This window comes from Haliotis asinina, chromosome 5, assembly GCF_037392515.1.
Source record: "Haliotis asinina isolate JCU_RB_2024 chromosome 5, JCU_Hal_asi_v2, whole genome shotgun sequence".
NCBI classification, from domain to species: domain Eukaryota; kingdom Metazoa; phylum Mollusca; class Gastropoda; order Lepetellida; family Haliotidae; genus Haliotis; species Haliotis asinina.
Window position 1 is genome coordinate 72428701 of NC_090284.1, and position 15821 is coordinate 72444521.

Below are 15821 nucleotides of genomic sequence, written 5' to 3' on the forward strand. Positions count from 1 at the left end.
GGGTACATTTTTTAAGTACTTGGGGTCCATATCTATACTGTCTGTGCTGACGACTCCTTCAGAATGGATTTATGTCCACTAAATTCCATCAGTACATGGACAATGGGTAATTCATGAAGATGATAAAGTTCGTGGACATTCGGGATGAATGTCATGTTAATGCTGCTTGTGTAATGATTGTTTTATGAATACTAATTCATAGTTCAATATATTAAATATTTATAAGTCCACAAACAGGCACATGTCAAGTGAATACTGAACACTAAAGTGGAAGTTAGTTGTATCAGTGTACTGTATACAATATGTACATGTTGATGATACATAGTGGAGTTTCAGCAGTCACCCTTGTGCCAAACTAGCATGTGGCCAGACAGGTCCCACTAACCCAACCAGGCCACAGACAGTGGATAAACCATACTTTAATCACAACACACCAGACAGGATGGTGACTCAGGATATGGACTGTCATGAATGTTGCTGGCCCACATTTGTGACTACATAGAGACAAGCTGCAGGAGACAGTCATTTATGTTCTCAATACCATTTATGTTCTCGGTCGTCACATCACTCAATACCTTTCACAGTTTTATCTTTATCGCCACTAATGCAGTCCTCGCTATTGTACATGAGTCACAAATCAGTGCACATGTCTCATAACACATTCCACTCAAACAATAAATGTTCCACTAGACTTCTGGGCAGGATGGAATAAATCTAGAGTGGAAAAAGTCACTTCTATCCTGACAAGAATGTTACCTGCAGTCAACTATTGCAGTCAATGCTGTCATAGCTTGACGGTAATTATGTAACAATATCAGACAGACACTTCCTAGACAGGTCACACTGTAAAATAATATAACCGCTTTTGTGGATCAACACTAAAATCCTAAAGACATGATCTGAACCTATCAGCAAACAGATTCTATTCTAAATCAGATGCTGTCTATAATTATTAACTTGTCTAATATTATTAGTCTGGTTGGTCAATACTGACACTGGACATGTTAAAGCAAGCTTCGTTCCCTTTACTGAACACGTTTTAAATTATAAATCTTTTCATTTTTACAGTTCATGGATGAGGCAGACAACAGTAATAACCCTACAAGAATATGTATCAGTTCATCAAACTCAATCACAGACATGAATACATTTACGATACAAGGAATCAAAGAAAACTGTCCCCTGATTACGCTGATGACTGCTATTAGTTTCGTTTCAACCTTTGCTGTACCCACACCTGAGATTCTGGTGGTGTTTGACTTAAACGAATGAAATCATTTAATCTCATCTTGACAGTTTCACCTTGAATGCTTCCATTTGTAGAGTTGGAGCCTTTGCAATACAAAATGCATGTCACAGTAATATAATCTGCCCTGTTTGTTTCAAAAACATTTATCTTTTCAGTTCTGCCTTCATGTAGGAGAGGTGTGGAATAGAAAGGTATACATTCTCAAGTGGGTCACAGTTAAGGTGTACCCTTTGAAGTTTAAATTTGCAAACTATGACACGTCTAAGATCTAGGTGAATGTGACTTTTCTTCAACCCAGATAATAAGCTTGTCAGTTTCTTTTCAATAAGAGTTTCTGAGTCAACTGTTTGTTCAGTTATTCAGATGTTCATTTCCCATGTATTTGTCCAAATACTTGCGCCCAAGATCTTTTATCATTTGTTGGTAGGAGCAACGTACATTCATGAATAACAACTTTATTTCATTTTATTTTCTGACTACATTTTAGAACAGATCCTTGCACATTTGTGAAGCAGAAGAATAAAGAGGTTGGCATCCATAAAGTATCTTGTCTCAACTGTTATCCACCAACTTCATTTCTGGTGTCAAGTTTAGGACTGATTTCACTTTTATCAAACATATTTTCCCAAAATCTTACAGAAGCCTAAATAGGCAGTATATCGGTCCAATTTCAATGTTTCCCTCTCTCATGAAAGAATTCCAGACCCTTAATTTAATCCTGGACAAGCCTGAAAATAGATCTTGTTTAACTCTAAATACACCATTTGAAATGAAAATAAACAAGTGTTTGCAACAAACATGACAATGTCCCCTACTGCTAAAGATCAATGAAATATTTACTTTATATTCACTCTTTGTCACAGACAAGATGCCAGAAATGAATGGTGTCTGCATAATCACCCAATGTTGACATAAGTTTAACATAACTTTGAAAAAGTGGTTGAAGTGTCAAGGTCACCCAAATCGACAGATGTCTGTATAATTCCACCAAGGTGGGCTGTCACCAAATTTGAATACACTGAATACAACAGTGCATGAGATATCAGGTTAACACTGGCCACATTAGTATGTAATCTTTACAGTATTTGACACTTATAAACCTATCCTGTAGCTCAGTAACACTGGTTTCACCATCCAACAATAGTTTGAACTACAACCTTCAGATGCTAAACAGTCTGCAAGTGCATATACAGGGTGTTGTACTGCTTATGCAGTGTTGTACTGCTTATGCAAAGTGTTGTACTGCTTATGCAGTGTTGTACTGCTTATGCAGTGTTGTACTGCTTATGCAAAGTGTTGTACTGCTTATGCAGTGTTGTACTGCTTATGCAAAGTGTTGTACTGCTTATGCAGTGTTGTACTGCTTATGCAAAGTGTTGTACTGCTTATGCAGTGTTGTACTGCTTATGCAGTGTTGTACTGCTTATGCAAAGTGTTGTACTGCTTATGCAGTGTTGTACTGCTTATGCAAAGTGTTGTACTGCTTATGCAGTGTTGTACTGCTTATGCAAAGTGTTGTACTGCTTATGCAGTGTTGTACTGCTTATGCAAAGTGTTGTACTGCTTATGCAGTGTTGTACTGCTAATACGGTTCTGTTTTCTTTGTACACTAATCCAATCTCTCTGACTTCGTCATTATGTTGGTATCTTTGAACACTCCCGTCATTCTATATACATACTCTTAGTGCTGACTCAGCATTCACCTGATGGAGGACCAAGAATTAGCTTCAAAGCGTTGTTCGTTCCTGCATATCTGTCCTATATTCTTTTCACATTCATATGTGAATCTTTATGATGATGGAATCACCCATTCTCTTCCCACAGAGGTTACTCCTGTCATATCTTCCTACCTAACCTCTGTTCTAATACGGCCATATTTCCCACACATCGAGAAATCCCCTTGCGGCAAAAACTTGCAGCAGGAATATCTCCCTTGCTACTATCCAATCAGAACACGTGTTAAATAGACTTAGCTCCAATATGGCCGCCCCCATAGAGTTGGTTCATCAACGTGCGAAGGGAAGATTCGGTATTTCTTGTTTAACTGAAAATAAGAAACTGGCAATAGAGAGTGCAGGGATCAATTGCCATGGTATGTATGTAGAGACAAAAACTGGTAGTGGCAAGTTTTTCCCGATGCTTTCGGAAATTATTGATCTTGCGAATGATCATTCTTGAAACAACATTTCTGATTGCACAACTAAATCTGAACGCCTCCAATCGCGAGTCTTGAACACTTGCACCATGAAAGGGCCGCATTAAAACAGAGGTTACGTAGGAAGATATGACTGGAGTAACCTCTGTGTGAAGAGAATGGGAATCACCCAAACTGCTCGGGTAGCAAGTTGATAGTCGGGGAGGATGTAGAATAGTGGGACCACTAACATGTCTGTGAAAGTTTTGATATGATCCCTCAAATGAGTGAGGATAACTACACTACAGGTGGGGGAGTGATCAGCTTGAGAACCCAGGTCATCATCAGCTGTAGCATACCGTCAGTGATTGGAATCTCTAGGCATACACTGTACCCTAGGTGTTTATGCTGACGCAACAACTGATACATACGACCTACATATGCAAACTTCTATTACTATACACCCTCTGGACATATACAGCAGAAATATCAAAGCAAATTAAGCATGTTCATATTCTTCAAAGCACATTTATCTTCAGCAGTGCATGTCATCACAAAAAACCACAGAACCCCTTACATACATGTTGTCTGACTGGATCTGCATTATGACAACGATTATTCTAATTTCTATTCACAGTCACGCAAGTGCTTGTTATGATGTGCACATGGGCATGGCCATGTTGAAATTTGAAATGCAAAATGAAACATTTCATTGTGTTGCTGTATGTATCAGTGAAAAATCTTTATTTTCAGCTGAACGATATTTTGACAAAGGGTGTCTGCCATGTCAGGAATAGCTATTATATGAGGGATCAGCACACAGAACAAGACAGAACATCATGGCATGAGCTCAATAATTAACACATTACATTCATAATATCAACAGAAAATAAAATGTTTATGACACATATAAACCTGGTCAAACCTACAAATGGCGCACAAGACAGTTTCATCAGAACGACTGTACCTCTCAAATGGGAGAAGAGGTTAACCGAGCTACAGTTGTTAGAGTGAGTGGACAGACTATTTGTAATCTGTTAAAAAGATGGAACCTGGATCAAGACATTCACATGTTATCCCACAAATGTCGAACAATCACATTACCACCAGATCTTCCTGCAACGCAGCACTGGGCCAGTGATTGTTGGGCTAATGGTATGTCTTTGGATAAATCAAGATTTACTTTGGTCTTCCTTTTCATGCACAGTGTTGTGTAGAAAGATCAGACAGAACAGGTGTTTTGTGAGTGGTGATTCTGTATTGGTGTGGGTTGGGACCACTGTAACAGGCAGAACACCTTTACGCATTATTCACTGTGGTGTCACTGGACAGTATACTGTGGTAACATCCTGGGGGCACACATGTTGCCATTTGTGTTCCCATGGATGTTGTTTCATGTTTCAGGATGACAATATTAACAATCACTAGACTGTCTGGTCCAGACTTGATAATTTACAACCCATCCTGAATACACACCATTATATAATCTGCACATTACTGAGCATGACAACTAAAAAGAAAACAAGCAAACTCCAAAGATAAAGACTGAGCTGCATGTAACAGCTCCCTAGGCCACATCAGAAGCTGATTCAAAAAGAACCTCAGAACAAACATTGGAGTACAATGGATCATAATGCTATGGAAAGGTCCTCCAGTTAAATCTAATGAATCAACTTATATCCTAGTTCACTGTCTGGTCATGGTGAACCATGTTAGGTAGTACTGCACCTTCATAAGGCTGATGATCATATGTGGAAGATGTGCTGAATATGTTGATAAGAGGTAGTGTTATACAAATCCTAAAGATTGAGAGAATTGCAGTTTAAGCCGCTTTTAGCTCTTTTCAAGCAAAATTATGGTAGGTTACACCGAAAATGGTGCCACTACACCTTTATCCTAAATGACTGAGAAGTCAGTGCAAACTGTAACCAGTAAATGTCTCACCTGTTTTGTTGATCCAAAACACACCAGTGTTGTTAGTCGGTTGGATCTACAATTCACGTATACCCCAATCAACAGAGGCTGAATGACTAGCAGTTTAGAGCTGGCAGACCATGACCAGTGGTGTGACAATATGGATATTCAGGCATTTGTTGTAAAAGGTTAGGATAATCGAATAGGGAGAACCTATTCATATCCTATCACTGTGCATCATTACCTTCCATTGTGACAATATACGCACCAAGGAGCGTAATGTATTTTCAAATGTGCCTCTGTGCACACACAAAGACATTTTGTGTCCTTTGTATTTGAAGTGTGTCAACAACAAGAATCCTTTTTATCTTTCTTTACTTCAAAATGGGCTTGAAATTATGCAGCTGGTCACCATCGTTATTTAGAAATTTGTCTGATGTTCTTTTCACGGAGAATGATGAAATACCCTACCCAATTTCTGTATACCAAGGTTTACATCATACATCAAAACATGTGGCATGTAGTATTATGTTTAGAGATATTCTGTGAAAGTACAGTGGACTCTCTCTAAACCGACACTGCACAGGATCCATGAAAAATGTTAGTTAAGTAGGATGTCAGTTTAGAGGGAATTATTTTGACTCCACTGTAATATTAAAATCATCACAATCAGGTACTGGGGCTCTAGCACTTCACCATGTTCACCTAAGAGTCAAAATACTGTCGACTTCCATGATGAACAAAAAGACAAATTTCAGGTTTGCAACATAGCCGAACTTAACGAATATGGAGGCAGCTCAATTCTGACTTTGGAAGGGACCTGTGGAGCCATAAGAACCAATGTCCTTCAGAGGAGTATGATGACAAGTGTGCACTACTGGAACAAGGTTCTGTATATCTACATTAGATCAGAAGGTGGTGTAATCAGACTGAATGTCATCTTCATGATTCATGACATTGTCTTGCAGTGATCATTGATGAATCACTGTCTAGCTTATCAGTATCATTCTCATATTGCTCTATCTTATCTCTGTGACCTCCTCCCCAACATTCCACCCAGATCACTCCACTCAGAATCTTAACAGCTATTCATTGTGCAAAAAGTCATGCTGTGTAGTTACGGACAACAGCCTTTTTCCCATTCAGCAACTTATCAGTGGAAGATTCTCCAACATTTTCTTCTTTCCAGACTTCTCCTAAGACTCATTTGTTCTGATAAGCATTTGCCAGAACACTCCTTTTCCTTTTGGGTACAAGGAGCCAGATGTTCATTGTGGAATATGAGTGAGCTATCGTTATTATTGTGAATACCTGGACAGCTTGAACAGGAATGATGTTTTGACCATTCGAACTTGGCCAGAGACTCTCATCTTAGGTTATGACTGATCAGTAGTCACATGTTGTTTGTTGGCACTGTTGTGCACAGAAATTTATTCATTACACGTCTTCAAGTATTCTTGGCTATTTCACAAATTTTGTATTCCATTTTAAAGTGGTGATCCTTAGCAAACTATGAGTAGTATGCAATGCTTCTGATACCCTGATAATATCCTGATGTGCACCTGCCACCAAGCAGCACAGATTTACCGAAGTACTGGGTGAAGTGATGTACTCATCCTGACCTCTGTCCTGTCTGTCAGTGTTGTATACAGCTGTTCCCTAGCTGACACAATGCACAATGTGTATCCAGTTTGCACATATAATGTGTCCTGGTATGCACAATAATACTCATTGTACATGTTTAATAATGTTATTGTAATTACAGTTATTTTATATTTTACAGTTCTGTATGTTCAATACACTGTGTGTCCCGGGGCAGAATAGGCCTTCAGCAACTCATGCTTGCCACAAAAGGCGACTATGCTTGTCGTAAGAGGCAACTAATGAGATCAGGTGGTCAGACTCTCTGAGTTGGTTGACCCATCATCGGTTCCCAATTGCACAGATTGATGCTCATGTTGTTGATCACTGGAAAGTCTGGTCCAGACTCGATTATTTTCAGACCGCCACCATATAGGTGGAATATTGCTGTGTGCAGCGTAACTAAACTCACTCACTCAGTACACTATATCCTTTAATTCCCTTACATGATCGTCAAGTTTCCTGTATGGATACTTGGAATTATATTATATGTATCTGGGTAGAAAGTACCAGTAACCAAGCAGAAAGTTAAAACTCTGTACTCCAGCAATATCTGTACAATAATCATTGATACCCACCAGTTAATATTCATAGATGTGACACATTAAAGGCGCTTGTCTCATATCTGGCATGGCATTATCACGTCTGTCATATGATGCCATCGCAATAGTCTGCACTTCAATTTAATCTGAATTTTCAAGGATTGAATCAGACATGGAAAAAAGGTGAAGTCACACAAAGACTTGGTAAGACAGCACCAGTCATAGCCAGTCTTAGAAACATTGGGCAAATCCAGTCTGGGACAAAAGGTTGGGACAAAAGGTTGGGACACTAATACTCTGTTATTTTCCGTGACTAAAGTCTTTAGCGGCTTTCACATGAGCAAACTAAAAAATTGACAACACGTTGAAATTTTAAAAGTTGTCAAACTCAGGCTTTCACAAGTCAAACACATGCTGTGAAACTTTTGTGTCATTAGAACGCCATGTCTCTATCCTGGTGGTCATGTGACAATTTCATAGACTGCAATTGGTTGTTTCTCAACAACATGAGTATGACAACACTTCAGACATCAAACTCGAGTCTGACAACACTGAAAGTTTGATGGAATAGTTGGTGAGAATAGAGACTGACCTATTTCTCAACAACAGTTTGACAACTCCGAAACTGATGTTGGTAATTGTTCACAATCTCGAACTCATGTCTGACATGTTGTAAACTTTAGTTTGCCATGTGAAGGCCACTTTAGTGTATTGACTGGTAATGCACGATTTTACTGATGAGAAATAATCATACTAAATATGTGTTTCAGACTAGTGGCCAAAGTCATAGACTATGTACTTTAGTCTATGTGAATTGCACTGCTACAGTACTCAAACTACTGTTGGAAATAGGGAAAAAATGGGGGTTTTTAACATTTATCTCTACAGTTGATGTAGTTGATATACGAAAGTAAAATATCTGTTAAACTAGGTTCAAGCCAACCACAGTTCCAGTGGTAGGGAGGTAAGAAACGTGAAAAAAGTACTTTACTGAGGAGAGTGAGTGGGCGAGTTTAGTCGCCTCTTACAAAAAGCATAGTCGCCTTCTATGGCAAGCATGGGTTGCTGAAGGCCTATTCTACCCTGGGACCATCACGGGTCTTACTAAGGAGAGATTAGTGCAGAAATGAACAATGAAGATTGTTTCAAAGTCCAAAGCAACTAATTTGGAACAGACCTCGGCTTTATGAAAATTAGTTTGCAATAATATTGTATTATAAAGTGCACTTTTTAAATTCCCTTTTTTAAATTAGACTTAGCTTCATCACAAACGATAGCTGTCATAAATAATTATAACTTTCATGCTGCATCTGTTAAGGATGTAGCTAAAAGGGAGTCTCAATATCATGATAAAAAGAAACAGGTAGGATGGGTCATCTCAAAAGCAAAACATGAACGGGTGTTGCAGACAATGACTTGGGTTTGGCGGTGGGGATTGAGGTATGAACTGAGATATAATAATCCTTTAAGGAAATTAAACTGGGGAAATACATGGCATATAATAACAACACAAATAATATCCAGACCTGTTGATCTCCAGGTGCCACCTATATCTTTCAAAACATATAATATGATGCATCGGGTATCATACTCTTTCACATATCTTAACATAAACTTTGTGAAAGGAAGAAACATAAGATGTTAATCAACTGATGCAACATATTCAACACAAACAAAAAACCCTAAAATGTCTTTGAGATGACCCCTTGCACCAGTCGGCAGTGCATGCATTTTATGCCAGGTGAGTTGACTTGTTACCTGACTGGTAAAACAGGGGCTCTTTTTCTATTTTCAACGGTACTTTAGAATCACACTCAGGCTCGGCTATGACATTCAACTGGACCTTTCTCTGATTCAGTTATCAGGAAAGATTGACCTAACGCAACACTTCATCAAAATTTCCATGATTATACAGGAATCTTACAGCAACCTATTGAGGTCCATGATACTCCACATTTATACATCTCTGTAGGGATTTCATGAAAGCACCTACAGCTGTGCATCCAATGTTAATAATAGATAACTACATTTTCTCAATGACAGTTTAACTACTCCATCCCATGTCAATCCATATGTGTACACACACAAAAAAAACACCCAGATGGTGAGGCATGTATATAGATCTACTCCCATCTAGATGTATCTGTTACAACATTGGCGAAGAGAGTATAAATCACACATGAAAAGATCTGCTCTACACTGGTGAGGCTTGTATCTATAAACCTGCTCACACATGATGCTCTACACTGGTGAAGAGAGCATAGATCTACTCCTAAACCAGAAAAGATCCTCCCTACACAGGTAAGGCAAGTATAGATCTACTCACACATGATGCCCATCACTGATGAAGAGAGTATAGATCGCACATGAACAGATCTGCTCTACACTGGTGAGCAGAGCATAGATCTACTCATACTTGAATGAATCTGCTCTACACTGGTGAAGAGGGTATAGATCTACTCACACTTGAACAGATCTGCTCTACACTGGTGAGGAGAGTATAGATCTACTAACACCTGAAAAGATTCTCCCTACACAGGTGAGGCAAGTATACACCAAATCACACAAGAACCGATCTGCCCAACACTGGTGAGGAGAGTATAGAATATACTCATACATGAACAGATCTGCTCTACACTAGTGAGGAGAGTATAGATCACACATGAACGCATCTGCCCTACACTGATGATGTCTGTGTGATTGCGCTTACCAGATATGCGTTGTTTTCAGTCAGTTCTACATCCCAGACAAGTTAGCAAGATTAGAGCTGGTTTTTGCAGTGAGTATAAGATATATACACACGCACACACACAAATGGACCTATCTAACACTTGTGATGTGTGGTTGCACTTACCCGATGTATTTCTCACGGAGTTGAAGAGTTTGTTTTTTAGTAAAGCGCTCCATCGCAACGGAGGACAGAGAGAGGAACTGACGGTGCTATCGCAGTGCCCCACGAGCTTTCAGACATAAACACGTGACGTAGAACGTACGGCAGCACTTCATTGGTTTGTTTCCGTGACGTTTCCCTGCACCGAGCTATTTATGGCTGACATCAGGGAATCCCCATCGAGACGTTGTATATTGGGTGAATATTCGCAATCAAAGGACCACGCGAGTCAGCGTGATAAATCAAACCAAACATGTCTTTATAAAAGAATGAATGTTAATTTTGTCATGAGGCAATTCGGAACGTAATTTTCGTGTGAAACTTTTAGAAGTATATTGTACACTTGACTGTTGACACGTATGTATGTTGCAGGCATGGTTCAGTAGATGTTTACTACCAATCTGCGCGTGATCTTCGTACCATCTTGCTCGTGTATTCATTACTATTTGGCAGGCATTGTGAGAATGTACACCTTTTTGCCACATACCAAACTGGTTGGAGTGGACGTTTCAATATATGGCTTTGGGGTATGGTGATGATTTTTATGGAGAAACATATCTTGTGCAAAGTCAAAGGCCGTTATCGCAATTTATAGAGAGAACTGACCTAATCAAAGATTTGTGACGGTTCTGAAGTGGTGTCTGTGTATTCAGTAATAAGATCATGCCTTGGTATGAATCATGTACACAATACCAAATAAAGTATTGAAATGTATGAACATGCATTCAGCTGATGCTATTACGATTCAGCGCGCGATAACTGTACGTTAAAATTGTGTACGTTTGCTAAACCTGACACTGATGGCTCACCGTTTGGGTGGAGTGAGTGAGTGAGTTTGGTTTTACGCCGCTTTTAGCAATATTCCAGCAATATCACGGCGGGGGACACCAGAAAATGGGCCTCACACATTGGACCCATGTGGGGTCTTCGGCGTGACGAGCGAACGCTTTAACCACTAGGCTACCCCACCGCCCCTCCTTTTTGGTGGAATCGGTGTACAGAGTTGTGGCCCTTGGTCGTGCCAGGATTCAATGAATAGCGAGTGTTGGCGTTTGGGCTGGTTTTGATCGAGGTTCCGCTGGATGTGAGAGGGAGGCCAAAGCATCAATAAATATCTTAGATAGATATATATCTTTACATCCACAGGAACGGTGTGCTAACGAACCATGAAACACAAGACACAGAGGGGGAGATGTCACGTAAATGACTGAATGGAAAGAATGGAACAGAATAGTGCAACATTCTGATGCTAAACAGTGCAAGTTTATAAAGGAAAAAATAGAATGCACGTAGCTATTTCCAAAGAAACATCATACATATTCGCCTTCCACGCCAGATCTGGGTCAAGTCTACATACACAGACATGCACAAAATATTCCATTAATTTGACAAGCTTAGAGATACCGGTCTGTACGTATCAAGTTCCATCCGGCTCCATCAGCCGCCAACTGGATGGCACCAGTTTATGCCCAGACTTCGCATGACACTGATGTCTTTTAATCTCAAAAGAAAAGCCCAAGATATCATTTATATGTACTAAGATCACGTGGGTGTCATGATGTAGGGAGTGTGTGTTGACGTCTGTTTGTAGTTGGCAAACAGAAATAATGATAGGTCCACACGTGATTATTTATCAGTTGTGTATACGTGTGAAAACCAGGACATGGCGTTGTTTTCCGCTTCATCGGCACACCACTATACAAGTAACTCTAGGCTACTGTAAAGAACGCAAGGTTTATATTGGTAACTGAAGGAGGACAACGCGGTGTCCAACGTCTTACTAAATATATTTAACATTATAACACCTGGTTTTCCATTCTCATCTTCACATCAACGTGCTTTAATGACTGCCATTTCTAATGAAAGACAATCAAAGAGCAGTTAATACACCGTCCTAGCTGCAATGCCACCAATACCAAGCTCTTTGGTCAGACAGTCAACATATAATAGACATGACAATGGTTATGATATTTTAGGCAAAAGCTATAAATCTTTCATGTAAGGTATACCAACGTGTGATGGCTTCAGGCTGAGCTAAAATGAGGATGTTCAAATTCTGTTTCCTCGTTTGAAGTCTTGATGCCAACCGGTTCACCATATTTTGATGCATATTCGAATAACTGACCAATACTGTTAATGCTACAGATAAGTCAGGAATGATCATAAAAGGAAACCTTTTTTAATTGTTCTAAGTGTTTTAGAAATTGGTATTTGACTTTGTCCCGAGTCCATCAAATCTCCAGCACTCCGGCGGCGGTCCCTTAGTGCAAGTAAATACATTTTAATGGGCAATGCATGCAATGAATCTTCTACAGTTTCACTCAATGATCACGAATAAACAGACTTGAAGCTGAATGTCATTTATGGGCGTCATGGGGACGTTAACCTGAGACATCGATTCTCCTATAACACTTGTATTGTGTGAGGACAGTGTGCCAGATGGGCAAGAGGATAAGGCTGTAATTCAATCATATAACTTTGGACTTTGATGTCTATGCTCGTAAGTTATGTAAATATGTGATCACACATTGCAAACGTTTACAGTAAAACGTAACGATACTTAGGTCAAGAAATAACGCAGTTCCCACATTTCTTCATCCGGTAATATATCTACGCATTTAAAAATGGTTTTGAAAAGTCACCAGGTTACGTTTAGTTCATAAGTCTACATTTGGCTGGGGTGATCTGAGTGTAAGGGGTCGGATAACATGTTGTAAATGTAAGTTCTGTATTTGTGCGTGTATACTGTAATGTTTTTGTTTTATTACCCCATATCACGACCTTACACCTTAGATATATATTTCCCATTAACCGGTGTGTTTATAAGTGAGGAGCTGGTTTCGATGCCGCTTTTAACGGACAGGTGGGGTTAGCGTGGAGCGACCAACGTGGGGTAGGTCTTAGACGTTTACTACTGCATTGAAACCCATGAGCGAGCAGCGTCCGAAATTTACGTCGGTCCCCCAAAGCCGACTGAAAACCACAGGGACCCCCAGCTTTTCCTTTCTGCTGGTCCTTATAGCAGACAGCATTTTTATCCCAAAAACCTGAGTATTATTTTTTCAGAAAAGATCACTTTTCATTTCTAGTTTTTATCTCGATCAGCTGTTGTTGTCTTAAGTGAAACGACTATCATTTTCGAGGAAGCAAATTTAGATTACTGAGATTTGATCTTTCGTTTTAAAACTTAGTTTGATAGTTGTCACATTTTGTGTTTGCTGGGAATTACTTATATTGTAGCTAAAATATAGGGCCTACATATTCTGATCAGAACGCACAAGATGTTATGGCTCTGGGTCCTTTGGGACTGCAGCTTTCCTAGGTTAAGGGAAAACACTGCCCACGAAGCATTGATACCCTGTTGACACAAATGGAAACATAACCGAGGTGACGCGGTTTTGGAACCCATGACCGTAGGTTTCTACCGTGTCTTATGGGCGTGACTTTGTTCAGCCAAAGGAGCCGCCTTTGACCACAGGGTCACGTATCCAAGGAGTTGATTAACACATATGCACCAGGTAATCATTTAGTTCTTAACTGTGACACGGAGAGAACAAGGGTTCATGGTAACCACTGTTACGTGATATAAAGTGCCCCACTGAAAAGTGAAAATCATGTGGAAAAGGCCACCTTGATCTGTTTGTCCTTGCTACTTCTGGTCATTGTATGTGCTTGTTGTAACATATATGATAATAGTATTTGACTTCATGTACAATAAAATACCAAGGGGTTAGTATCACTATGTTTTTAGCACCCTCCTAGGAGCTTCAGTTGTTGCTATCAGTGAGAGAATTCAGTATCTATTCCCCATTGGAGTTGTTTCCTGGGCAGCCACATTGAAATGTTTCCCAGTTTTAATTCATGCTCCATGCCTAAACCAAAATAATTTGAAATGTTTATAAATAATCATATCATCTGAAGTGGTAGGAGTGTATGTGAATGGTTTTCCACCATGGTTCTTCATAAAACCACTGAATGTAGGGTGAAGGACACAGTCGTATGAGGTTCAGTAATCCCACAAGCATACAGGTGTATAGGCCACCAGAATTGTCTTCTTGCCAGCATACAGCCCACTGTTTCACCAAGCTATAATCATGTATTCTAGTGTTTAGCCCAACTGTCACCATCCACTGGATCTAATACTTTGACATTTCTACCGAGAAGACATTGCACTGGTGGAATGTGTTGCTTAAAAGGTGTTAATAGACCCTAACACCAAACAATGTTCAAGTACAGTCAAGTCTCATTAATACATCATCCTCACAGCAAATTGTTGGATTAAGGAGGATGTCAGACTAAATAATTGAGACTAAATTACGTTTATTTCACTTGTTACCAACAAAAGTATCAGATACATCCGATTGTCTAATTAACTAGACATGACTGTATTCTTGGAGACTTTGCTGTATTGTGTTATCAGCAACTTGCCCAACTTACATATGTAAAGTATGTGAATAGTAACAATGTAAAGTATGTGAATAGTAACAATGTAAAGTGTGTGAATAGTAACAATGCAATATTCCAGAATAACTGGCGAAATGGAGACTCTCGTGGGGTTATCTTTTCACCCCACCTATGACATACCAGTTAATCTTGGAGAATAAACTGTGTGTATGGCTGAGCATTCATATAATTCCTGGCTAATACCCAGCAATAATCAAATCAGGCATGTGATGTATTTCAAGTGGTCCACTTATACACAGTGGGGTCTAACAGTCTTAGTGAAGGTCATCTGTCAAGTAACCAAAGCTTTGTACAGCACCAGTGAGGCAGAAATTGTGTCAAACGCACATCGCGTTCAGGTGAGTGGTATATGTGGGTCACGGATGGTTCAGAAAGATCACCCACACAGGTTGTGACTTTTAACCTAATGTTGCACATCTCAAAAACAGGAAAAACATCAACAAGCATCTTATTTCTATGCTTATATTTGAAAGCTTCCTAGGTCTGATCATTCTTATCAACAAATACCAGATTCCTGATGGAATTGTAGTCAGTAGTAACAGCTGCATCAGTGCAGTTGTCAGTGTTATAGCTGCATCAGTGTAGCTGGCAATGTTATATCTGCATCAGTGTAGTCAGCAGTGTTACAGCTGCATCAGTGTAGTCAGCAGTGTTACAGCTGCATCAGTGTAGTCAGCAGTGTTATAGCTGCATCAGTGTAGCTGGCAGTGTTATAGCTGCATCAGAGTAGTCAGCAGTGTTACACCTGCATCAGTGTAGTCAGCAGTGTTACACCTGCATCAGTGTAGTCAGCAGTGTTACACCTGCATCAGTGTAGTCAGCAGTGTTACACCTGCATCAGTGTAGTCAGCAGTGTTACACCTGCATCAGTGTAGTCAGCAGTGTTACACCTGCATCAGTGTAGTCAGCAGTGTTACACCTGCATCAGTGTAGTCAGCAGTGTTACACCTGCATCAGTGTAGTCAGCAGTGTTACACCTCCATCAGT

The 15821-nt window shown here is 39.7% G+C and overlaps 1 protein-coding gene across 2 annotated transcripts in view; it reads right to left on the minus strand.

Moving 5' to 3' along the window:
- Positions 1–10461, minus strand: part of LOC137285210 (5-phosphohydroxy-L-lysine phospho-lyase-like) — a 33507-nt gene extending 23046 nt beyond the window's left edge. Inside the window, exon 1 of one of the 2 annotated variants that reach the window (XM_067817479.1) lies at positions 10335–10461. In XM_067817479.1, the coding sequence (XP_067673580.1) occupies positions 10335–10387 (53 nt within the window). In that variant the 5' untranslated portion in view covers positions 10388–10461. Of the gene's footprint in view, positions 1–5327; positions 5348–10334 lie in introns of those variants that run through there. The other variant, XM_067817481.1, reaches the window with a different exon arrangement.
- Between the last annotated feature and the right edge of the window lie 5360 nt (positions 10462–15821).